Source organism: Melospiza melodia (genome assembly GCF_035770615.1).
Source record: "Melospiza melodia melodia isolate bMelMel2 chromosome 7 unlocalized genomic scaffold, bMelMel2.pri SUPER_7_unloc_1, whole genome shotgun sequence".
Taxonomy (NCBI): domain Eukaryota; kingdom Metazoa; phylum Chordata; class Aves; order Passeriformes; family Passerellidae; genus Melospiza; species Melospiza melodia.
The window spans coordinates 10,581,155-10,605,370 of record NW_026948497.1 but is presented as its reverse complement, the minus strand read 5'-3'; the positions used below and the strand labels follow the sequence as shown (position 1 = coordinate 10,605,370).

Genomic DNA, 24,216 nt, shown 5'->3' with positions numbered 1-24,216 from the left:
CAGTAGCTTGTGCAACCTGTCGTGCGGGGCTCCATACAGCTGCTTTCCACTTCCGGTTCATCCCTACGATGCAATAGGAACCGTCAGTGAAAAGAGGGTAGAGTGTTTCCTCTGGTGGCAGTTGGTTATAGGGAGGAGCTTTTTCAGCCTGTGTCACAGGCTCTTGTTCTTCTTCTGTGACACCAAAATTCCCACCTTTGGGCCAGTTTGCAATTACCTCCAAAATCCCAGGGTGATTCAGTTTACCTATACAGCCACGCTGAGTGATAAGAGCAATCCACTTGCTCCATGCAGCACTGGTGGCATGGTGAGTGGAAGGAACCTTGCCTTTGAACATCCACCCCAGCACCGGTACTCGGGGTGCCAGGAGGAGTTGCACTTCTGCACCAATCACCTCTGAGGCAGCTTGGACTCCTTCATAGGCAGCCAAGATCTCCTTCTCTGTGGGAGTGTAGTTGGCTTCAGAACCTCTGTAGCTAAGACTCCAAAATCCCAGTGGTCGACCTCGAGTCTCCCCAGGCACCTTCTGCCAAAGGCTCCAGGACAAGCCATTCTTCCCGTCTGCAGAGTAGAGCACGTTCTTTACCTCTGGTCCTGTCCTGACTGTGCCAAGGGCTACTGCATGAGCAATCTCCTGCTTAATCTGGACAAAGGCTTGTTGCTGCTCAGGGCCCCACTGGAAATTGTTCTTCTTGTGGGTGACCAGGTAAAGAGGGCTCACGATCTCACTACTCAGGAATGTGCATTCTCCAAAAGCCTATGGCACCTAGGAAAGCTTGTGTCTCCTTCTTATTGGTGGGTGGAGACATTGCTGTGATCTTGTTGATGACGTCTGTAGGAATGTGTCACTGTCCATCTTGCCACTTCACTCCCAGGAACTGAATCTCACGAGCTGGTCCCTCTACTTTAGTCTTTTTGATGGCAAAACCAGCTCTCAGGAGGATTTGGATGATTTTTTTCTCCTTTCTCAAACATCTGCGGTTGTGTTCCCCCACACAATGATGTCCTCAATGCACTGCAGGTGTTCTGGAGTCTCACCCTTTTCCAGTGCAGTCTGGATCAGTCCATGGCAGATGGTGGGGCTGCGCTTCCACCCCTGGGGCAGTCGGTTCCAGGTGTACTGCACGCCCCTCCAGGTGAAAGCAAACTGAGGCCTGCATTCTGCTGCCAGAGGAATGGAGAAAAATGCATTGGCAATGTCAATGATGGTGAACCACTTTGCTGCCTTGGACTCCAGCTTGTACTGGCGTTCCAGCATGTCCAGCACAGCAGCACTCAGCAGTGTAGTCACTTCATTAAGCCACGATAGTCCACAGTCAATCTCCATTCTCTGTCAGACTTGTGCACAGTCCAGATGAGGGTGAGTGAGTCTTGCTGATCACCCCTCGGCTCTCCAGCTCATGGATCATTTTGTGGATGGGAATCACAGCATCTCGAGTTGTCTGATACTGCTGACAGTGCACTGTAGAGGTGGCAACTGGCCCTTGTTGCTCTTCCACCTTCAGGAGTCCTACTGCAGATGGGCTTTCTGATAGTCCAGGCAAAATGTTCAACTGCTTAATGTCTTCGGCCTCTACAGCAGCTATGCCAAAAGCCCATCTGAGTTCTTTCGGGTCTTTGAAATACCCACTGCGAAGTACTCCATGCCCAAAATACATGGGGCCTCTGGCCCACTCACAATAGGATGTTTCTTCCACTCATTCCCAGTCAGGCTCACATCAGCTTCCACCAAAGTGAAATCCTGGGATCCCCCTGTCACATCAGCAATAGAAACAGACTCTGTCCCCACATGTCTCAATGGGATTAATGTACACTGAGCACCAGTATCAACCAAAGCTTTATACTCTTGTGGTTCCGATGTGCCAGGCCACCGAATCCACACAGACCAGAAAACAAGATTTTCCCCAGCCTCTACCTGGCTAGAGGCAGGGCCCCTCTAAGCCTGGTTATCCTTCTTTCACTGGACATATGTCTTGGATGTGCCTTCAAGGGGATCAGACATGTCATCATCATCATACCCGGCAGTTCGGCTATGGGCAACTGGAGCTGTTTTCCTTCTCGTGGCTTCCTTCAATTCATGCACCCGTCGTGCCAGAACAGCAGTAGGTTTTCCATCCCACCTTCTCATGTTTTCCCCACAATCACACAGGTAGAACCACAGCTCAGCTCATGGGGTGTACCTTCTCTCTCCATCTGGGAAATATCTGCCTTGGATACCAGAACCTCTGACCTGTACTGCTGAGATTTGGAGAAGGTCTTCTTTAATCTCCTCTCTGAGCTTCTTATGATTCTTCTCTATCTTATCCTCTAATTTCTGCAGACGTGTTTCTACCGCTCTGATTCTGGCATGTGTCGGGCCATGTACAGCATCTGCATATGCTCGGAGCTTCCTTGCCATGTCAAGCACAGTCTCATCCCTCTCATCCCTCTTCATGATGGCTGAAGCAGAAGCATATTCATGTGGCCCAAGTCGTACGAGTTTTCGCCACATCACAGACGTGCATGGTACCAAGTCTGGGTTCCTAGTTGTTACATCATCTGAGAAGACAATCTCTGCCACTGCCATTTCTCTCAGGTGTTGGATCCCTTGCTCTATGGTCTTCCACTGGATTTGCTGCATATAGAGATCATCTGCACACAGGTATCTTTGTGCAACACTTTCCAAGACCCCTGCCCAGAGGCTGTGAGCGTTAGCCCGCCTCATCATTCCTTGGTCAATAACAGGATCATGTAACAGGGATCCCAAATGCCTTGCTTCAGTGCCATCCAGAATTGTAGCCTCTCCTGCAACATCCCAGAGACGGACTAACTAGGGTGTAAAGTCTTGGTGTTTCGCAGGTCCCAGTCTGGAGCAGGCCCAACTAATTATGGATTCATCAGGTCGTTGAGTGTAATCCTTCCTTAGGCCATGAAGGTCCTTCAGGGAAAAGGACTCAATATTGGCTTCTGATCTTACATCTGCTGCTTTGACTACTGATTTTATGTCAGGAGGCATTGAGGGTCCTTCTCCTTCACCATCACCATCACCATCATCATCATCATCATCATCATCATCCACTGGTCAATTGGTCTTGTCCGTGCACTTTCCACTTCTAGTGCTGGTAGCCACAGCCATTGGTTGAGGCTTATTGTCTGGTTTAGCTGCTGGCTTAGGCTCACTGTCTGGTTTGGCTGCTGGCTTCGAGCCTGGGCTGTTGGCTGCAGCCTGAGTCACTGGGATAGCTGCTGATTTATCTCCCTGCCCCCCTGCCTCTGTCTGCTGCCCGACAGTATCTAGCAGTGTGCAATAAGCATAGGCCAGGGCCCAGCTCACTGCAATGATCTTCCTCTCCTTAGGCTCATCCTGGTACTTCTCTTTCAGATATTTCCCCACCTCAGCTGTGTTCTGAATTTGTTCAAGGGGAAAATCCCAGACTATAGGGTCAGAGAATTCCTTCAGGATTTGGCCCATATCCTCCCATTTTCCACACCATTTAGGATTTTCCACACTGGGGTCTACTTCTGAGTCAGGGGTCTCATCAGCCCGTCTAGAAATCTCAGCCCTCATTCTAGAGAAGCAGCAGGCTGTATAGAGGAAGGTTACCAAATTGAATTCCAGAAAGATGGTTTCTTTAACATTGAGGGGAAACTGAATATCCTTCACTAGTGATGCAACTGATTCCTAGGAGAAGGAAAGCAGAGGCTGAAAAACCTCATTCCCTCCTGCTCCTCCTGCAACAAACTGGATGCATAACCACAGCCATGAACCATTCATACCTGGAGCAGACCCTAGCATGTTTATAAACTTCTTGCACATCATTGCCACCAAGCCCAGCAGGATAGCTACTCTGGTCACTGCCCCTCTGCTGTAAAAACTACGTATTAGGGACAATACTAAAGCTATTTCTGGATAAGAAAATAAACCTAGGGACCAGAGAGGTATCAAAATCTCTAAAAACCCTAGGGACCAGAAATGCATGCAAACCTTCACCCCAATAGACATTATGAATTCAAAAAGCATGGCTATTAGCTGATTTAAATGAACACAGATTAATAGCAACAAAAATGCAGTCAAAACAGGGTTTTTCCACTCTCTCGAGCCCCCAGGATGGGCGCCAATATTTGTCCTGGTTTAGGGCAAATTTGTTAAAGAATCTGCAAAGGAGGGCCCCTCCAGAAAGCAAACCCACACGGCCCCTCCCCCCAACTGCTTTGGGAGGAATTCCTAGGAGAGAGGTAGAAAGAACCTGTTTATTGACAGGCACAGCACCTCCCAGCACAAAAAATGAACAATACCCGATGACACCACTCTGAGAAAGATGACAAAATCAGAAAGTCTCTTTCGGAGGTGGTTGCTCTGCTCTCAGTCACTCCGGCGCTGGGGCAGCTGCTGCAGCCAAACGGTGCCAACCCTCGGTGTTCCCAGGCCCCAGTCCGGAGCAGGTTCGAGATGGTCGAAGAAAAGGAGAAGAGAAAGAGTCCAGGAAGGAATTTGGACTGTTTAGCTAAACTAGCTAATAAGCAGAGGCCAAAGCAGAGCAGAAGCGAGAGCAGAAAGAGAGCAAGCAAAGCAGCAAGCCGAAAGCAAGAAGCAAAAAACAGCCCTATGTACTGCCTGTCTCTGTGTCCCTGATAGGAGAAACCAAAAAAAAACCTTCCACTCTTCAAAGCTGGTCTTAAAGGCACAGAACAGATGAATGGGGATACAAGCATCATAATGTCACCCCAGGACAAGCTGTCACAAGGTGACAGGACAAGGACGGACAAAGAGAAAAATGATTCTCACATTTGACAAAGGCCCCCAGCCTGTGAAAAAGCAAAGGAGGAAGATCAAGGCAGTGAGAGGGACAGAGCACTCCCCTGACGTGGGTGCAAGTGTGACATTGTCCCCTGTGTATGTGGCCTTCCCAGGGTGGAGGTTTACACCTGAGCCAGTTTGGGTAAGGGGGGTGGTGTTCACCCCCTGAGCAGCGATTACCCCACTCCTTCAGGTTGAAATATAAGATGTAACCAAATGCATGTTTTCAATCCCCATCTTCATCAACTGCTATAAACAGGTGGGGCAGTGTTCTTTATCTCTTCCATGACTCACCCCTGATAACGCCCTCCAAGGGAGATATCTTCTGTGAATGGGCCATTGAATGTCACTGCAGGACTGATAAAATTCCATCATCCCATTGTGGGAGGCTCCACCCAGGGGGAGGATCCAAGCATTCCTACCTGGATATAAGCTGAGGCTTGAAGCACCAGGAGCACCTTGCCTACTGGATTCCCAGAGGACAAGAGCTCCACAACCACCACTGGACCTTGAGAGAAAGACCAGACCCTTCTGCAGGATCTGCTTTGACAGAATCACCTTGATCACTCCAACAGGACTGCCGGCACCATATGATGGGACTGCTACCACCACCGTGACCAACAGGGTGTCAGGTTATATCCTGACTCTGTCAGTTTAAGGCAGTGTTTCTGTATCATTGTCTTGATCTAAATTTTTTTATTAAATTGTAATTCTGGTTTAGACCCTCCCCAGGTTTGCCTTACAACTAGTACAAAAAACAGTGTGCTCATCCCTTGTTTTCCTCCCTAAACAGGATTTCCCATCCCCAAACCTTTGCCAGATGGAGGAGGAGGATGCGAGGAACAGGAAGGAGCCCTGGGATACCCAGGCAGGTGAGGAGGAATTCAGTGCCCCTTTCCCTCTCTCTCCTGCTCCATCTCCCAGCCCAGCACAGCCTCCAGCTGCAGGACAACCCTGCTGCCAATGCCGTCCTCCCAGGGATGCACTGGGGGAATCTCCTTCCCCTTCCCTCTGGCACGGAGGCAAATCCCATTGTCTCCTTGTCCTTCCTCCCCCAGACAAGGAAGTGGGGGTGGAGACTAGGCAGGACAAATCCCCATGGCAGAACCTCAAGGAAGAGGCCATTTTGAGTGACTCCAGGGAACCGGAATCCAACAGGGAAGAAAAGCCAAAGAGATCCTGCATGAGGGTGGGCTCCAAACCCAGCACAGGATGCTCTTAGGAGGAAAGACCCACCCTGAGCCAGGAAGGTGGAGAGATCTTCAGCCAGAGCTCGAAGCTGGTGGTCCATGAGCAGCTTCATCATGGGGAGAAGCCCCACAAGTGCTTGGAGTGTGGGAAGAGCTTCAGGCAGAGCAGCACCCTGATCAGCCACCAGATGATCCACACCAGAGGATGGCCCTATGAGTGTGGGGAATGTGGGAAGGCCTTCAGCTACCAATCCATCCTCGTCATCCATCAACCCATCCACACCAGGAACAGGACCCATGAATGTCCCAAGTGTCAGAAGAGGTTTCCGACCAGCTCCAATCTCCTCCTGCACCAGCGGATTCACACCCAGCAGAGGCCCTTCCACTGCCCCGACTGCAGGATGGGCTTCAAGCACAAATCCCACCTTGTCAGACACTGGCGCATCCACACTGGGGAGAGGCCCTATGAGTGTCGGGAATGTGGGATGAGCTTTAGCCAGAGCTCCAACCTTATCTACCACCAGAGGACCCACAGCAGGGAACGTCCCTAAGAGTGTGGGTAATGTTGGTAGAGCTTCAGGCAGAAGTCCCACTTGATCTGCCTCATAAGGATCTACACTGGGGAGAAGCCCTACCAGTGTCCCCAGTGTGGGAAGAGCTTCACCATGAGCTCTCACTTGACCAGACACCTACGGACGCACCGGTAAGGGGAGCCCTGCAAATGCCCCAATTGCAGGAAGAGCTTTGTGCACCGCTCCAGCTCCATCCCCCATGGGAGGATCCACGTCAGGCAGAGCCCTGGTGACCTACATTCCCTGTGATTTGCACTGGGAGGACACCTGGCTGGTTATCCTTTTGGTTTGGCCCCTGGCCAAATTTTCTTCTGATTTTTCTTTATCACTTAAAAACACCTGAAATAGGACTAAAATGAAAGATATTGATCAAAGACATCTTAAGTTCCATCAGTTAACAGTTACTTGAGCAGGAATTTATTGTTTTGGGGCATATTCTGGAAGATTTGTGGGTTCTTGGGGGATTTCAGGAAGTGTTCTCCATATCTTTGCACTCCAAAAGTCAAGATGGATTGATCTGTCACCTCAAAACGACTGAGTCCTACGGAAAACACCACAATCTTACCCCAAAGGGCTCAATCCAACTTCAAATTGCCTTGTTCCCACCTCAAAAAAACTCTGTCCCATGCCAAATTTACTCAGTTCCATAGCCTCCAGGATGAGATGGGGTTGGAAGGAGATTGGGAGAAGTGGCATACAAATTTGAGGGTGTGGGATCAGGAGTGTAGGTCTGGGTGTGTGTGATCTATTTTGATAGTAAATAAAACTTCCAGAATTATTGATTTCTGTCCCAATCCTTTTCCATCAATTCCGGTTTGTTTTTCAGAATGCCACCTTCTCAGCTGATTGTGTTTGTGCACTCCTTTCTCTCTTGCCTTTCTTTCCATGCTCTGTTTCTCTCTCAGTGTCTTCCTTGACCAAGGGCAGCTCCCACAAAAGACCCTGTCCTGAGTTAATTTCCAATCCACGAGCTACAACAACCATGGGAGAAGTTATGAAGGCTGGCAGTGAAATATCACTGTAGGATCTTACTCCACTTGGCTTTCAGCCCTTTCTTGAGAGCTTTGTCTTCAAGGGCAGGAAAATATTTTCCTGGCTGGTAACTGGAATTCCATCCCCTGGCAGTGTGTGCCGTGGATCCTGGGCATTCCTGAGGCTCCCAGGGTGCTGCTCCTGCCGTGCCTCCCAAGGAGCTGTGCAGAGCCAGGGCACAAGGTCCAGCAGCTCTGTTGGTTCTGCAGTGCCACAACAGCCCCTGGTTCCATGAGTTTCCCTACTGCCAAATGCGGTTCCTTGGTTCCCATGGATGTGTCACCATGGATATTTGGTGTCATGAAGTTCTTCAGTGTCACAATGGCCTCCCTCGCTCCATGAGCTTCTGCAGTGTCACAATGGACTCCTTGGATTGGGCACTGTAACCATGGACCATTGGCTCCATTCAGCCCCACTGGGTCACCATGGACTCCTTGGTTCCAGGAGGTTCTGGGGGTGTCTCCATGGTCTCCTTGGATCCACAGTGTCACAATGGACCACTGGATCCACGTGGCCCTGCTGTGTCACCATGGCCCCTTGGTTCCATGGGACTCGAGTGTCACAATTGATTCCTTGCTTCCACATCACCCCCTCACTGCAAAAAAGGGGCTCTTCGTTCCTTGAGGAACACAAAAGTTTTGTAGAAACAAGGAAAAATCCCGCTTAATACACCTGGAAATATATGTTTGCATTCAAGAGAGATGTTAACGGTGAGGATGGCACCAGCAGCTTCTATCTGCAACAGAGATCCAGGGAAAGGACAGGGACAGAGAATTCAGCTGGGAGACTCAGAGAATTTTGCTCCCAGAGATCATTTCTGCTCACACTGTCCCTTGGAGAAAGGTGACACAATTCCAGGCAGCCTGGACTGAGCAGGTGGTTCCTGAGTGGGGTTTGTTGTTTAGGAAACCTGCTCAGGCTTTTCCATTCTTTCCTTCCCAAAAGGAAAACTTCTCCTGGGCCTGTGTGGAGGTAGAGCCCTGAGGAGAGCAGGTGGGACATGGTGCAATGGGCTGGACATGGAGCTGCAGAGCTCAGGGGACAAGGTTCTGCTGCGGGGCACAGGGATGCCAGTGCCAGGTGGGCCATGTCAGACATGGTGAGGCTGGGGGTGAGGAGCAGCTTGTCCAAACAGGGTCAGCCCTCAAGGGGCTCATTCTTCTCTGGGCCCAGACCTCCTAAGGAGACATTCAGCATTAGGATCACCTGGAGAATACTTCTCTCAGCTCTTCTCTGATCTGGAAAATAATAAATACTCACTTGATTAAAGAAAAAAAGTATGTGGTGCATTTTGAAATCTTCCTCCTTAGCAGAACTCCAAACTGACTCCAATCAGCTGCACAAACCCTGGAGACGGAAGGAAGGAAGGAAGGAAGGAAGGAAGGAAGGAAGGAAGGAAGGAAGGAAGGAAGGAAGGAAGGAAGGAAGGAAGGAAGGAAGGAAGGAAGGAAGGAAGGAAGGAAGGAAGGAAGGAAGGAAGGAAGGAAGGAAGGAAGGAAGGAAGGAAGGAAGGAAGGAAGGAAGGAAGGAAGGAAGGAAGGAAGGAAGGAAGGAAGGAAGGAAGGAAGGAAGGAAGGAAGGAAGGAAGGAAGGAAGGAAGGAAGGAAGGAAGGGAAGGAAAAGAGCTCCTGAGGGCTTTCTGTATTTTGATGATCGTCACAGTGGATTTGGGGTTGAGTACAGGACCCTCAGGCACTGAGAGAAGGCTGAAGAAGCTGCTCAAGGAGTCAGAAGCAAAACTCCAATTGCCTTGGAGCATTGCTGGGCCCCACTGAGGGCAGGGAGTGCCAAAGGCTCCCCAGGGACTGCTGAGAGCAGATCCTTGAGGCCAGGATTGCAGGGAGTCAAAGGCTCTGAGCAGGGAACTGCAATGCTGAGCAAGACCTGGGCTGGCTGGGGAAAGCAGAAAGGCCAAGCCCTGAGCCCAGCCTGGGCCAGCAGGGCCTGTCCCTCATGAGTGGCTTGGGGCTGTTTATGGGGCAGGGGGATGTGAGGAGCAGCAAGGATGAATGTCATAAAACTATGTGACACTCCAGATCCTTATGGAACCAAGGGACCAGTGGGACACTGTGGGAAGTTGTGGAACCAAGGGGATCATTGTGGCATTGTTGGGGCCCGTGGAACCAAGGGGCCAGTGTGACACTGTGGGGCCTATTGGGAACAAGAGGCCATTGTCAGCCTACAAGGCTGGAACGCCCCAGAACACTGAAATGCTGGGGGTAACCAAAGGTTCCTTGATTTGTGTTTGGTGCACAGGAGAAACACCAACCAGATATTGTCAACATGGGCAGATGCAAAGAATATTATTGGTAGGAAGGGACCCACAAGAATCATCAAGTCCACCTCTTTAGTGAATGGCCCACACAGGGATTGAACCCACAGCCTCGGTGATACCAGCATCATGCAAAAACCAGCTGAGCTAAGATGACCAAATGACACAAAATTTTACTGGCAAAATATCGACAGTCAAGGAACTTGGGCAAAGGGTTTATTACAACATCCACTTCAACATAAAACTCTTATCAAAGCATTAACTACATTAACTTAGCCCATTTAACCAAAAGACCTTCAACCCTTAAGATGTTTAGTTACCCAAAATGTTCCAGGTAAGTAGGATTAGAAGGAGAACAACTAGAGAACATCAGAAAGACAGAAGATCCATAGAAAGACACACACATAGGTACCAACTACTCAGATTCCAGCTACACCAACAGAGGAACCCCAGGAGAAACTGGGATGCACGCCAGGGGCTGGCCTTGTGCTCTGGCTTTTAACCTCGCGGGGCCTTCATGGGCCCACCCCTGGGGTGGGACTGCCAGTTGCTTGTCCAATCAGGTTTAGGGTAGGCACCGGCTGGTAGTGTGTGATTGATTGACAGCTCAGCCAATCAGAGTGGGGTTGGCACAGCATCTGCTATGTGATTGACAGCTCTGCCAGGTCAGGGCTGTTGGTGGGGTTCTGTCCCACCACAAACCAAGGCCTGACCCAGCCCTGGCCCCACATGGGTGTTCCGAGCATCCGAAGGTGTCTTGGGACATTGATCTCATCTAGCCTCTGACAGCGACCACGGTGGCACTACGGAACCTCATGGGTCAGTTGTGACAATGCAGATCCAAGGACACCATGGTGACACTACAGAACCTCAAAGAATCAAGGGTACTGTTGTGCAACTCAAGGGGCCCTGTGGAAGGAAGGGTCAATAATGAAACTGTGGGACCAATATATCAAAGGAACCATTGTGACACAGCGGGGCTACATGGAGACAATGGACCCTTGTGACTCTGTTGGGGCTCATGAAACAAAGACGCCATTGTGACATTGCGAGACCTCATGGAATAATGAGACCATTGTGACAGTATGGGGATCCATGAAATCAAAAGAACATGGAACAAGTCTGCCTGGTTTGGCCTCCTGGAGGCTGTCTGACAGGTCCCACTGAATTTGACATGTCAAGGGCCAATTCCCATCTGACTGCGAAGCACTGGGGCTCTGTTCTTTCCTTCCTGTGGGAAAGAACTGCCTTTCTTGTCCAGGCGCCTTCACCAAAATTGGGATTCCATGTTTAAAATTCTCTATATCCAAGGGTTACTCCCAGACAAAATCTGCCCATACAGTCAAACCTGGCTAGACTTGGCCTCTGGTGACTGCCTCTCATCTGCCCCTGCACCACTGGGACTCACTTGTTTCCTTCCTATGGAGATTTTTGATTGTTGTGACACTGTAGAGGATTGTGGAACCAATGGGCCATGGTGACACTGCAGGCCCTTGTGCACCCTGTTCCACTGTAGGAACTTGTGGAACCAAGGGGAACATTTTGATCCTGCAGGGTACCATGGATCCAAGGGGCCACTGTGACACTGTGGGGCCTTGTGGAACCAAGGGCATAATTGTGGCTCTGTTGAGCTGCATGGTCCCAAGGGGCCAGTGTGAAGCCGTGAGGCTTTGTGGAACCAAAAGACAATTGTAGCATTTTAGGGCCTCATGGAGTCAAAGGGCCATTGTGATCCTGCAGGGCACCATGGATCCATGGGGAACATTGTGGCATTGCAAGGCCCATTGGAATCATGGAGACCATTGTGACCCTGCAGGGCCTCATGGAAGGATGGGCCATTGTGACACTTTGGGAACTTGTGGAACCAAGGGAATCATTGTTGCACTACTGGGCCCCAATGGAACCAAGGGGCCATTGGACACAGCGAGCCTTCATGGAACCAATAGACCATTAACATACTGGTCACTATATTGTTGCTTCGCCTTTATCTCAGGTCTTTGAATCCCAACCCTTGTACTGTGCTTGACTTCTTTTGGGCAACTCCATTGATCCTGCTTGTAGGATCCCTGGGGGCTAGGACGGTTGGGACGGACAGAGACGAGATATCTGAAGCCAGGTCTTGGAACTTGTGGTTTATTGCAAAGGGTGTGGGTGCAGGGGCCTTGTTTGGAGCTGCCAGCCCCAGCTCGGAGCAGGCCTGAAGGAGGAGCTCGAAAGAGACACCCAAAATGGATGCCCAAAAGAGGAGGGGACTTCCCAATACTATACAATAAATCTTCTACTGTGCTGCATATTCTAATTTTCACTAACCAATCTAGTACAAGATACAAATCTTATAGCATTTATATACAGCCTATAAGAATGATTACATTACCATACTGTGCTACATTTTAAACCCTAAAAACTACTCTTTAGACTCCTTCTGCCAAGCTAGTAGGGTCTGCTCTGACCCTTGGACCTGTCTGCAAGCAGAGGGTATTGTTTCATCAAAGGAAGATTACTTTCAGCTGGCCATACCATTCTTTTCCAGTTGTTCAGTAACTAAGGCTTGGTGTCTCAAAGCTTGATTTCATTTTAATCTCACTTATAGTTTCCATATTCTCAAAATCTTTTGCCAGGCAATCATATTTATAAGGCTTTCCTGTCTCATCTTCCCCAGCATCTGCTTCTTTTCGTTTTCACCACCCTTGCCCTGAAGCTGGGGAACCAGAAAGGTTTGTCACAGCCAACCTCATTGCGACCTTTGCCGCCCAGAGACCCTGACATTTAGTCTCGTCAGAGTGGTTAGCTGATGGATAGACCAGTGCTCCCCAGGATTTTGGATTGTGTCAGGCTGGCAGATTCATCATTGTTTTAAGGGATCTCGGCCAGGTTCCCAGGGACAACGACAGTTTGACCTGTGTAGGATTGCAGGTGGGTTTAGGGAAACACAGGGCAATTATTGCCCATTTTGCCACTGTGTTTTTACAATATGCACCCACGTCCCATTATTGATTTGGGGTGTTCCAGTGGCTGTTCCACCTAAGGTGGAGAAAGAGAAAAATGGGCAGCCGAATCTCCAAAGTAGAAAGGTGCATATATGGATGCTCTAAGTTAATTCTCACTGATCATGACCAAATATCTTCAAAGAACAAATAAAAATCAATTGTGAAGTGGATCATTAAAAATTTTCCAGATGCCCCTGAGCCTGACTGTCCTCCCTCCATATTGGCTCCTCCAATTCCTGCTACCACAACCTTCTCTTCCACCCTGAATGAACCTCCAGACTCCACCCCCAGAACTGCAGGTCACGCCCCCACTCTCAATCATTCCACCTTCAGCCTGGGCCATGCCTCCAGAATGCCAGCCTGTGGAAGGGGCTAGCAGCGGGCCTGTTAGCTAAAGGAGCGAGAAGTAAGAAGAAGAAGAAGCTGATAAGGAGCTTTCTCCAAGGCCGTAACCAAGGAGATCGAGAGAAGGAAGATAAGAGCATTCTTCAGCTGGATGAAGCATTTTTAGAAAGTTAGGTGGAGTCAGAGTAACTTTTCACCAATGGCATGGTATTGAATTATTGTGGCCAATAGCTAAGGTAGAGGAAGGGTAAACAACTGAAAAGTGTATAAAAGATCAGCCATTTTCATTAATAAACTGTTGCCAAGTGTTACTAACTGAGACTGCTTGTGGTCTCTGCTTTATGTCGTGACCGCCTCGACTGCGACACCAGCCCAGGGGTATACCATCCTAAATCAAGACCCTTCCTCCTCAACACCTGAAAAAATGGCAGTGCCTTTTGCCTCACCCTCCAGCAACAATATAACCCCATGGTCACAGATACTAAACCCAACTGTCACACTATTTCTAATCCAAATGTTTCTCCTCCAAGTTATTCTTCCTCCTTAAAAAACAGTTTGGATTCCCCAGAGCCACCTTGCCCCTCAACCCCAGAAGATCCCCAGGAAAGGATCCAGAAAGAAGCAGTAAAGGAAGGAGACTGGCAAATAGTCTCAAAACTCCTCATTGCCCCGGTATGTTATGAAAGAAGGGGGCAGAATCCCAGGTATCAGCCATTGGTTTACAGGGAAATCAAGGATCTGTGTAGGGCAAATAAAGACCATAGGAAGGACTTACCTTGTTTTAATGGACTAATGAGGGCCATGTTTACAGCACATGTCTCAACATCATATGATTTAAAATATATTATGACCATGTTGTTGTCACCTACAGAATACACCCTTTGGGAAGGGGGATGGAAGTGTTTACTAAATCAATTAATAGCAGACTATGCTAATAATGAGGCAAGGGCAGAATTGACAAACAATCATCCAGCTGGAGAAGGACAACACAGCCTACCAGATGATCAAGCAGCAGGTGTCCTGAGAGAAGTATTGGATGATATCAAAGAGATGGCTTTGCAAGCTTTAATCCAGGTATCAGATGGTAGCACCCCCAATGTGGACTGCCTTGGGTGGCTGCAGCTAAAGCTTTAGGACAATCAGACCATCCTGGGTGCCTGTTAAGTAAGCAAATCAATGCTACCTCCCTCACACTGAGTGGCCTGCTCTCAGACATAGAGTCCATCAGACATGCCACCTTGCAGAACAGCGATAGAGTTTTTACTTTGGGCACAGGGGCATGGCTGTGTAGACTCTGAAGGCATGTGTTGCATGAACCTCTCCATCCAGAGCGAGTCAATCCACAGGAGCATTCAGGTACTGAAGGAAGGATTGAAGAAGCTTCAAGTGGAAAAAAAATATTGGTTCAATAAACTCTTCCAATCCTGAGGACTAAAGGGTTGGATGATGTCTAGCTAAAACAGGACTATTAATTCTCTTAGTGGTTGTTGTTGTGTTGTTAATTGTCCCATGTTTGTTTGGATGCTTTTAGAAAGTCTTACAAAATTCTTTCAGTTCCATCTTTGTTGTACAAGAGAAAAGGGGGAAGATACCCAACCCTGGATCCTCATGGACTCCTTGGAGGAGAGAACTGGAGGACAGGATGGCACAAAAACCTCTCAGACACTCAATTTTGGAAGGAAATTCCTTAAAAGTCCCTAAAAGTATCCTTAAATCCATAAAGTACCTTAAAAACCTTGAGTATCTCAAAGTGCTAATGAGCCCTACTGAGTGTCAGTGCAAAGCTCTCAAGGGACTTGTTAAACCAGATAATTGGGGCCATGATTGTAAAACCTCTCACACAGTGTGTATCAAAAGGGAAACACCAAGTACCTTAAAATAACTGAAGTACCTTGAAGTATTAATGCATCCCACTGAGTGTTGTTACTGACAAAGCCTCTCCAGGGACTAAGTACAGCAGATAATTGGAGGCCAGGATAGCAGAGACATCTCAGAGACTCAAGGCAAAAGCCAAACCCAAAGTCCTTTCAAAATCCTGCAGTCCCTGGGAACATTCAGGAGCCCCCAGGGCCATTGCTGAGCAAGGCTCCCCAGGGACTCCTTCCAGCAGATCCTTGAGGTCACTGGGATGTGGGCTAGGGGTGGATGCTGAGGGCAGGACAAGGGGCTGACAGTGCCCAGCCTGGCTGGGGCTGTGCCAGGAGGCCCCAGGGCCTCAGGACAAGGGGTCTCTTCCCAGGCCTTGGTGGCACAGACACTGCTGTGCCCCAAGGCACCAAGACTTGGCTTCTCTTCGTCCCCACCTGTCATCACTGCCTCCAGTTCTCTGCTCTGCCTGGGGCCTGGGGACACTTTCTCAGTCGTGTTTCTCAGTGGGACCCATTGAAAGTCCAAGAAATTTTGGAGTTGGATTCTGACTTGGAGTTCTGGAGAGGTTTCTTCAGCTCCCTCTCAGGGACTGATGGTCAGAGCCTGAGCACAAAGCCCCAGAGGCTCATTAAAGGCCGTTGTGCTGTGTCTGTGCTGCTGAGCTGGGCTGGGCTCCTGGCACAGAGGCAGCTCCTGGTAACCAAGAAGAGCTTCAAAAGCACATTTCTCTTGATGAGCAGCTCTTCTGCCAGACCAGCAGGGCTGGGACACTGCCTGCAGCCATTCTGGGCACAGCACAGAGGCACAGAGAGCTTCAATCAGTCAGGGCTGGGAAGGTGCTGAGAAGTGCCTGGGGCAGAATCACTGCCAGCCCTTGGCACAGGAACCTCTGGCTGCAGCACAATGCAGCTGCAGCACCTGCAGTGAACTCCTAAAGCTGGAACATCCTACTGCCTACAGACTCTGTGAGTACAACTCTGGGTATTTCTGGTGCAGGGGAGGTGAAATGCTCGTGAAGGTCTAAAATTCTGAGGGGTTCTGATCAGTCATACAATATTTCCAAGATAAAGATTTTGGCAAAAAAAAGGACATTTCCTAATACTTTGTCCTCAGTTTCCTACGCGTGGAGAATGGCAGGGAGGAGAGATAAATATTAAAGGTTGATTATGAATTTTGACAAATTCCTGAGACATCTGAACTGTTACTTTAAGTGATCAATAAGTTCACAGAGTTTTGTGGTCTGTGAGTGCTGGCAAGGAGTGATCAGGCACAGGGAAACACCTGCAGGAGGGAAATCTCCAGGAAGCAGAGAGAAGATCAGGCAAGGAGACAAAACAACACCCAGCAATGCTGTGGCAGGGAGAGTTTAGAGATGCCCACAGAATCCCCTCCAGTGCAGCCCCTCCCTCTGAACAAGCCCCCTCCCTCCTGTGCCCCCAGCCCAGCCTGGGCCCTCAGGGCCGGGGCTCCAAGGCGTGCAGCCCTTCCTGTGCAGGCAGAGCTGCAGCAGAGCCGTGGGGCAGCTCTGCAGCCCCGGGCCCAGTTCCCTCTGCAGAGCACAGGGCTGGGAGCAGCTGACTGGCCCTGGGGGCTCTGGCAGGGGGCACAGCTGGCTCAGGGTGACGCTGTCCCCACTGCCCGGCTCTGGGCAATGCTGTCAGTGCAGCCAGGGAAGGAGCTGCATCTCCCTTCATCCAATGTCAGCATAAGGACACTTGGGAGTGTCCCTGAGATTTCAGTCCAAGCTGGGAGCTTCAATCCAGGGTGCAAATCTGTCCTAGAGCATCTCTGAGTTATAAGATTTAAGAGGAGATGCAGAGGTGTTCTGACACTGAAAATGCTTCTGGGTTGGAAAATGAGCAATATGAGGTTTTGGCTTCAAATGTGGAGCTGGGCTGTGGTGGATCCATCTGCTCTCACCAGGACCTGGTGACATTATAGGGGAATCATTGGAATGTGGCCCCCCTCCACCTGAGAAAGGTTAAAGCGCAGAGAAACTCTGAACAGGTCAGAATGTGAGACCATCTACCCGCACTTTACATTCATCACTTTGCCTCACAGAATGCACTCTGTTTCCCTGGGGGCAGCGGAAATTCTGAGGCTTTCTGATATCCAAGAACAGCAGCAGAGAAAGGGAGAAGCTTTTTAAAAGAACCCCAGAACACCAAAGAAAAACAAAAAAGAGTGTGTGTGTCTATTCCAGAGGAGGGTATATGGGAAATGGCTTTTATTTTGGTGACAGGTACCTCCTCTAAATCTTTGCTGTCCTTTCTTCATGAACAGGTCCCCATGGCCAGCGGCAGCAAATGTCCAACAGCAGCTCCATCAGCCACTTCCTCCTGCTGGCATTGGCAGACACGTGGCAGCTGCAGCTCCTGCACTTCTGCCTCTTGCTGGGCATCTCCCTGGCTGCCCTCCTGGGCAACGGCCTCATCATCAGCGCCGTAGCCTGTGACCACCACCTGCACACGCCCATGTTCTTCTTCCTGCTCAACCTGGCCCTCAGCGACCTGGGCTCCATCTGCACAACTGTCCCCAAAGCCATGCACAATTCCCTCTGGGACACCAGGGACATCTCCTACACAGGATGTGCTGCCCAAGTCTTTCTGATTTTTTTTTTTCTTGCAACAGAGATTTGTCTCCTGACCATCATGTGCTACGACTGCTACGTGTCCATCTGCAAACCCCTGCACTACGGGACCCTCCTGGGCAGCAGAGCTTGTGCCCACATGGCAGCAGCTGCCTGGGCCAGTGCCTTTCTCAATGCTTTGCTGCACACAGCCAATACATTTTCCCTGCCCCTGTGCCATGGCAATGTCCTGGGCCAGTTCTTCTGTGAAATCCCTCAGATCCTCAAACTCTCCTGCTCCAAATCCTACCTTAGGGAATTTGGGCTGCTTGCTGTTAGTGCCTGTTTATCATTTGGTTGTTTTGTGTTCATTGTTTTCTCCTATATGCAGATCTTCAGGGCTGTGCTGAGGATCCCCTCTGAGCAGGGACGGCACAAAGCCTTTTCCACCTGCCTCCCTCACCTGGCCGTGGTCTCTCTTTTCTATAGCACTGGCACGTTTGCCTACCTGAAGCCCCCCTCCATCTCCTCCCCATCCCTGGATCTGGCCCTGTCAGTTCTGTACTCAGTGGTGCCTCCAGCCCTGAACCCCCTCATCTACAGCCTGAGGAACCAGGAGCTCAAGGCTGCAGTTTGGAGACTGAGGACTGGATGGTTTCTAGAACATTAAACCTCTGGCCAGTATTTGCAAATCACTTGTAATAAAAGTAACCTTTAATACTTCTTGTTATTTTCATTTTGGAGGTTCTTTGTCCTTGTTTAAAATTTTAAATATTTTCTACAAAGTGATGTCATTGTTTGTGCCAACTTGGTGTTGCCAGTGCTGCTGCCGTGGCCCTGCCCCACTGCCCTGGTGGCCCTGGTGTTACTGTAGGGCCTGAGTGCTCTCGGGGCCGGGCACAGCCCTGGGGGTGGCAGTGCCGGGGCTGCAGCAGGGACAGGCCATGGGCACTGCTGGGGCAGCAGTGACCCCTCAGCCCAGGCCCTGGGGGCTCCAGGCTCCTTGCCCAGGCTCTCTCAAGAACACGCCCAGGCCAATGCTCAGCACAGAAAAGTCCTGTGAGCAGCCCCAGGCTGGCTGTGGGCAGGCTGGGGGCAAACAGCATGGCTGGGGCTCTGCAAGGGCCCTGGGGCAGATGGGAAGGAGCAGCAGAGCAGGGGCTGATCTATCCCCAGTGCGCTGCACAGCCCAGGGCAGCATCCCAGGGCATCCTCATGGAGCTGCCAACAACATCCCCCCTCTGCAGACCTGGCCTCTCCCCCAGCTCACACAGGTGCCCCATCCTTGCAGGCACAGACACGGCAACACTGGCTGAGGAGCCCCTGTTTGCATTGCACACAGCAGGGGGAGCACACCCATGCTGTTGGTGTGGGGACATGAACCTGAGGCAGCACAAATGCCATCACAGCCCCTGGGGCCAGCAAGGGCTGTGGGGTCACCAGGGAAACCACTCAGGTTTGTTGTGGCATCTGCAGTCAGCCAGAAAGTTTGTTCCCATCAGCTGGGAGTTTCCTGTCCCACTGCAGACGCTGTTGCTCAGAGCCAGGGCTGCCTGGCAGCCACCCCCAAACTGCCCTGAGCATTTCCTTGGCTTCACTTTCCTTTACTTTCTTTACTCTTTGCTTTCTTTACTCTTCCTGCTACAAATTTCTTTGCTTTCTTTACGCTTCCTACTACACATTTCTTCTTATTTCCCACCCCTCTTCCCTGCCCTGCAAACAGCCCATCCCTGTTTGCCCTTTCCTCTCTGGCCCCACTCCCATTGCAGTTCCTAACTTGGCACCATGGGAACGTCCCTTGGGCAGCAGGATCATCCTACAAGTGCTGCAGGAATTTTCTGCAGGCTCCTGCAGTGCCTGGTGCTGCTCCCTTGCCAGAGGCACCCCAGGCCAGGGGGGCACATCTGGGCTGCTGTGTCTGGCTCTGGGGCTCCCGGTTCTGGGCAGTGAGGAGGGGCTGCAGAGGCTCTGCTGGACTGACAGGATGGGCTTTGGGGCTGGCAGGAGAAGCTGAGGGACCTGGGCTGCTAGAGCTTCTGAAGAGGAGGCCCAGGGCTCCTCCTGCAACTGCTCCAAGGGTGGTTCCAGAGAGTCACAGAATCAGCGATGTTGGATAAGACCTTGGAGATCATCAAGTCCAACCTGTGCCCTGACACTGCCTTGTCTCCCCTGAGCCTCCTTTTACCCAGGATAAACAACTGCAGGTCCCTCAGCTGCTCTTCACAGGAGTTGGTAGTTTGTGTTCCAGACGCCTTCCCAGCCCTGTTGCCCTTCTCTGGACACGCTCCAGCCCCAGCCCTGTTGCCCTTCTCTGGACACGCTCCAGCCCCTCCATGTCCTTCCTAAATTGGGGGACCCACAACTGAACACAGCACTTGAGGTGCTGCCCAAGCAGTGCTAAGCAAAGGGGAAGAATCACTGCCCTGCTCCTGCTGGCCACACCATTCCTGACCCAGGCCAGGAGCCATTGGCCTTCTTGGCCACCTGGGCACTCTGCTGGCTCATGTCCAGCCTGCTGTCCATCAGTCCCTGCAGGTCCCTTTCTGCCTGGCTGCTCTCCAGCCACTCTGTCCCCAGCCTGTAGCACTGCAGGGGTTGTTGTGGCCAACATGCAGGGCCCAGCACTTGGACTTGTTAAACCTCACCTTGTTGGATTTGGTTCCTGGATCCAGCCTGTCCAGGGCCCTCTGCAGAGCCCACCTACCCTCCAGCAGATCCACACTCACACCCAGCTTGGTGTCATCTGCAAATTTGCTGATGCTGGACTCAGTCCCCTCATGCAGATCATCAGTGCAGACATTGAAATCCACGCTGGCTGGCTCTGATCCCTTGGCCATCCTGTGGGTGCCCTGTGATGGCACTCAAGGTGATCTGTTCCATAACCTTGCTGGGCACCCAGGTCAGGCTGATAGGCCTGGAGTTCCCCAGATCCTCCTTCCAGCCCTTCTTGGGGATGGGCTCACACTGGCACCTCCAGTGCTCTGGGCCCTCCCTGCTGAGCCAGCACTGATGGTGAATGATGGAGAGCAGCTTGGGGAGCTCATCCACAGCTCCCTCATCCCCCTGGGATGGATCCCATCTGATCCCACACACCTGTGAGCATCTGAGGGGCTCAGCAGGTCACCAACTGCTCCCCCCTGGATTACGGGGGTCTGTTCTCTTCCCTGTGCCCATCTACCAGCTCAGCAGAGCACTTGTCCTGAGGACAGCCTGCCCTAATATCGAAAATTGAGAGAAACGAAATGTTAAGTAGCTCTGCCTTCTCCTTATCTTTAGTTTCTATATTCCCCACTGCATCCAATAAAGAGTAGAGGTTCTCCTAATCCCATGTTTTGCTATTAATTTAATTGTGGAAACTTTGTCTATTTTTTTTTTTACAGAAGTGGTCAGGTTAAACTCTAATTGAGCTTTCACCTCTTGACTTTTTTTCTGCATGACTTCACAACATCCTTAAACATTTCCTAAGCTGCTTGACCTTCTGTCCAAAGTTGATGCACCTCTTGTTACCCTTGAGTTCCCACAAAAGGTCCATGGGCAGCCAGGCCAGTCATTTTCCTCACTAGCTCATCTTTTGCCACATTGAGACAGGCTGCTCCTTCCCCTTAAGATTACTTCTGTGAAACATGTCCATCCTTCCTGGACCCCTTTGTTTTTAAGGGATGTTTTTCTTCAAAAAATCAGGACCTGATTTGGTACTCCCAAAATCAGCATCCTAAACAGGTTAAAGTCTGCCCTTCCTAATTCCAGTGTAGAAGTTTTGTTGCTGCCCCTCCTTCTTTCCCAGAACATTGAAAACTTATTTATTTCATGGTCACTGTGCCCCAGGCAACCTCTGAGCCCAACATCTGCCACCAGCCCTTCTGTGTTTGTGAACAGCAGCAGACAGAACTTTCCTTGGCAGTGGGAGTGTTACCAAAAATTTGGTAAAATAGAAAACTCCTTAACCCCAATGCAGCATTAAAAAGCAGCATTATTTATTCAGGGGGATGCACGGGGGACAGCTCCTCCCTAAGCCCTGCAGGCTGAGTGAAGGAAAGTTTCTGTTTATATTCTGTATATTGCACACATATTCATTGATTTTCCCAGACTAAACATAAATATGATAATGGTTTCCCCAAAATCATTCACATATTTCCCCTCCCCTTCACCCATGTGTTGTTCTGTCTTGGGGTCTCTCTGGTGGTCCCTGGTGGTTGTGGATCTCAATGTTGCAGTGGGTCTGGCTGAGCTGGCAGGACACTGAGGCTGCTGAACTTCCAGTTCCCCTTCTCACACAATGGGCATTGTGTGGTTTCCACAGGCCTGGGGTTTTGGAGAACAAGGTCCGGGTGTCAGCTCACCTGGTGGAGACAATTTATCATCTGGTAACATGAGGTGACAGAGTGGGCTATGATATCACAGAGTGGGTTATGTGAGGTGTTTGAGCAGCTATGACATCATATACTGCCCCTGTGATATCACAGAGCCATCTGTGACATCAGAGGGCAGAGGTCTGACATCACAGAGCAGACTGTGACATCACAGAGTTGGCTGTGACCAGCTGTGACCAACCATCAGAGATCAGCTGTGTGACATTGGAGAATGGGCTGTGACATCACAGAGCAGGCTGTGACATCAGAGACCAGCTGTGTGACATCACAGAGGGGCTGTGTGACATCCCAGCAGGGCTGTGTCAGGTCGCTGGGTTGGTCACTCCGCCCCAGCTCCCCCTCACAGTTTCTCCCAACAAGTCCAATGCTGTCCATGCCCAGCTGGGTCCCTGTCCCCCGGGATCCCCCCGGCCCACCTGGAGCCACAGCCTTGTTTTGCAGAGAAAAGATGAAACCTCCCAACTTCGTAAAAGTTGTAAAGTTCGGTATGCTTTATTACGACACGCGCCGGACGCAAGCCTCCCCAGTAGGCAAGCGTACCTCTGAAGACCTCGGGTCTTCTTTTATCCCCCTCCCAAATGCATATGCATACAGTTTCACAATAAGTTCATACATATTCATTCCGCGTGACATTTAGCACTAGTTCTTCTTTATCAGAGGAATTCCTAGGTCTGGGGCAGATCGACCTTGCGGTAATTTCTGTTTTCCTTTCTCTGTCTCCTTGCTGTCTCTGGAATGCGGCCTTTCCTTCAGCTTTGGCCCCACAGACCTCTCACCTCTTCCCGGCACTTCACCTAATTCAGAATGGATCCCCAATTCGTCTCAGCCTCCACCAAAGGATGTTCCACAGGATCCACCCCAGAGCCTGACATGGGGACAAGGGGCCAGGGCTGTGTGACCAGGACATCAAGGACGTGGATTATCCAGGTCACTGTGGCCTGGGTTGGGTTCCCCAGGGCAGGAAAGATGTCTGACAGCTGGAGCAGGGTCTGGGAAGGGCCTCCAAGGTGGGGCTGGAGCCCTTGGGCTGTGAGCAGAGGCTGAGGGAGCTGGGCTTGTCCAGCCCAGAGCAGGGAAGGCTGAGGGGCTCCTCATCCCAGCCTGGCAGTGCCAGTGAGGAGGGGATGGAGAACACAGAGCCAGGCTCTTGACAGGGGGCTGGGGGGAAAAGAAAAAGCCAATGGGAAGAAGGGGAAAGAGAGGAGATCAGCCAGGACAGGAGGAGATGAAATTAGTCAGGCTGGTTTCAGCATTTCCTCAACACCAAAAGCAGCCTGACTTCCCTTCTCCATCCACCACTGACAGCTTTGCAAATCAGGAATTGTTTGAGCTGCTTTGCACCCAATCTAGGTGAGCATCCTGATACAAGAACTTAATTCTGTTTACATCAATCATAGAACCATGTTTGTCTAAATAATTCTGGTACGGAAATCACTTGTGGATGGTGGACTCATCAGATACTGCTGGGGTGTTGTACATAGCTCAGGGAAGAGTGTGATTGATATTAAATTGTGTCCTGTTCCACTATGGTCTGTAGGCCATGAAGAAAAACTTTCTGTGCCTCTGAGTCTCACCAGTTCCTGACCCCCAAAAGGACACAGACATGATGAGTTGTGATTCCCACTCCAGTGGTGGCACCTGGACCTCCCCCTGTAGCTAGAGCAGAGCTCCCTTGTACCACAAAGTCCCTGACAAAGGAGGGATGAAGGAAACAGGACAGGCTGTGGGGATCAGGGGCAGGGCAGAGCCCAGCAGAGGAATGACTTTTGCATTTGATGGAGCTGTGCCTTCCCTTGGCTTTGTTGGCTGAGAAGAAATGAACATCCCTCTGTGTCTTGGGCAGCTCCTTCTCCAAGGAAAGCAGGTGGGAGCTGGAGCCAAGGAGCTGAAAGCTGCAGGTGCTGCCTGGGCTGGAGGGAGCTCAGATTTGCACAAGGCTGCTCTGAGTGCCAGGGCTTGGATGGGGGAAATGGTGGGGTGGGGATAGGGACAGAGTCTGATTGATTGTCAGCCATGAAAGGTCTTGATTTTTATATCTTCAAACTGCATGAGGAGGTACTTGGTTTCAATGTCAAGTGGAGATTTCTTATAACAGGGAAAAAAAAAAAAAAAACAGGTCCGAAAAAATGTTTTCTCACAGTATTTTTAAATAGAACATATTCAGTTGAATGCACTTCTGAAATCTCTCTTTTTAACCACACAAGATTTGGAAACCGAAATCAAATTATTCCCA

General features: G+C 50.5%; 1 protein-coding gene across 1 annotated transcript; it reads left to right on the top strand.

Annotated features, from left to right (window-relative positions):
• Positions 1-17,731: 17,731 nt before the first annotated feature.
• On the top strand, positions 17,732-23,639 carry LOC134432887 (olfactory receptor 14J1-like; the record flags this gene model as incomplete). The annotated part of the gene is made up of 2 exons (XM_063181760.1): positions 17,732-18,193; positions 23,613-23,639. Coding segments are annotated over 2 exons (489 nt in total), but the record flags the coding sequence as incomplete, so codon positions are not given.
• Between the last annotated feature and the right edge of the window lie 577 nt (positions 23,640-24,216).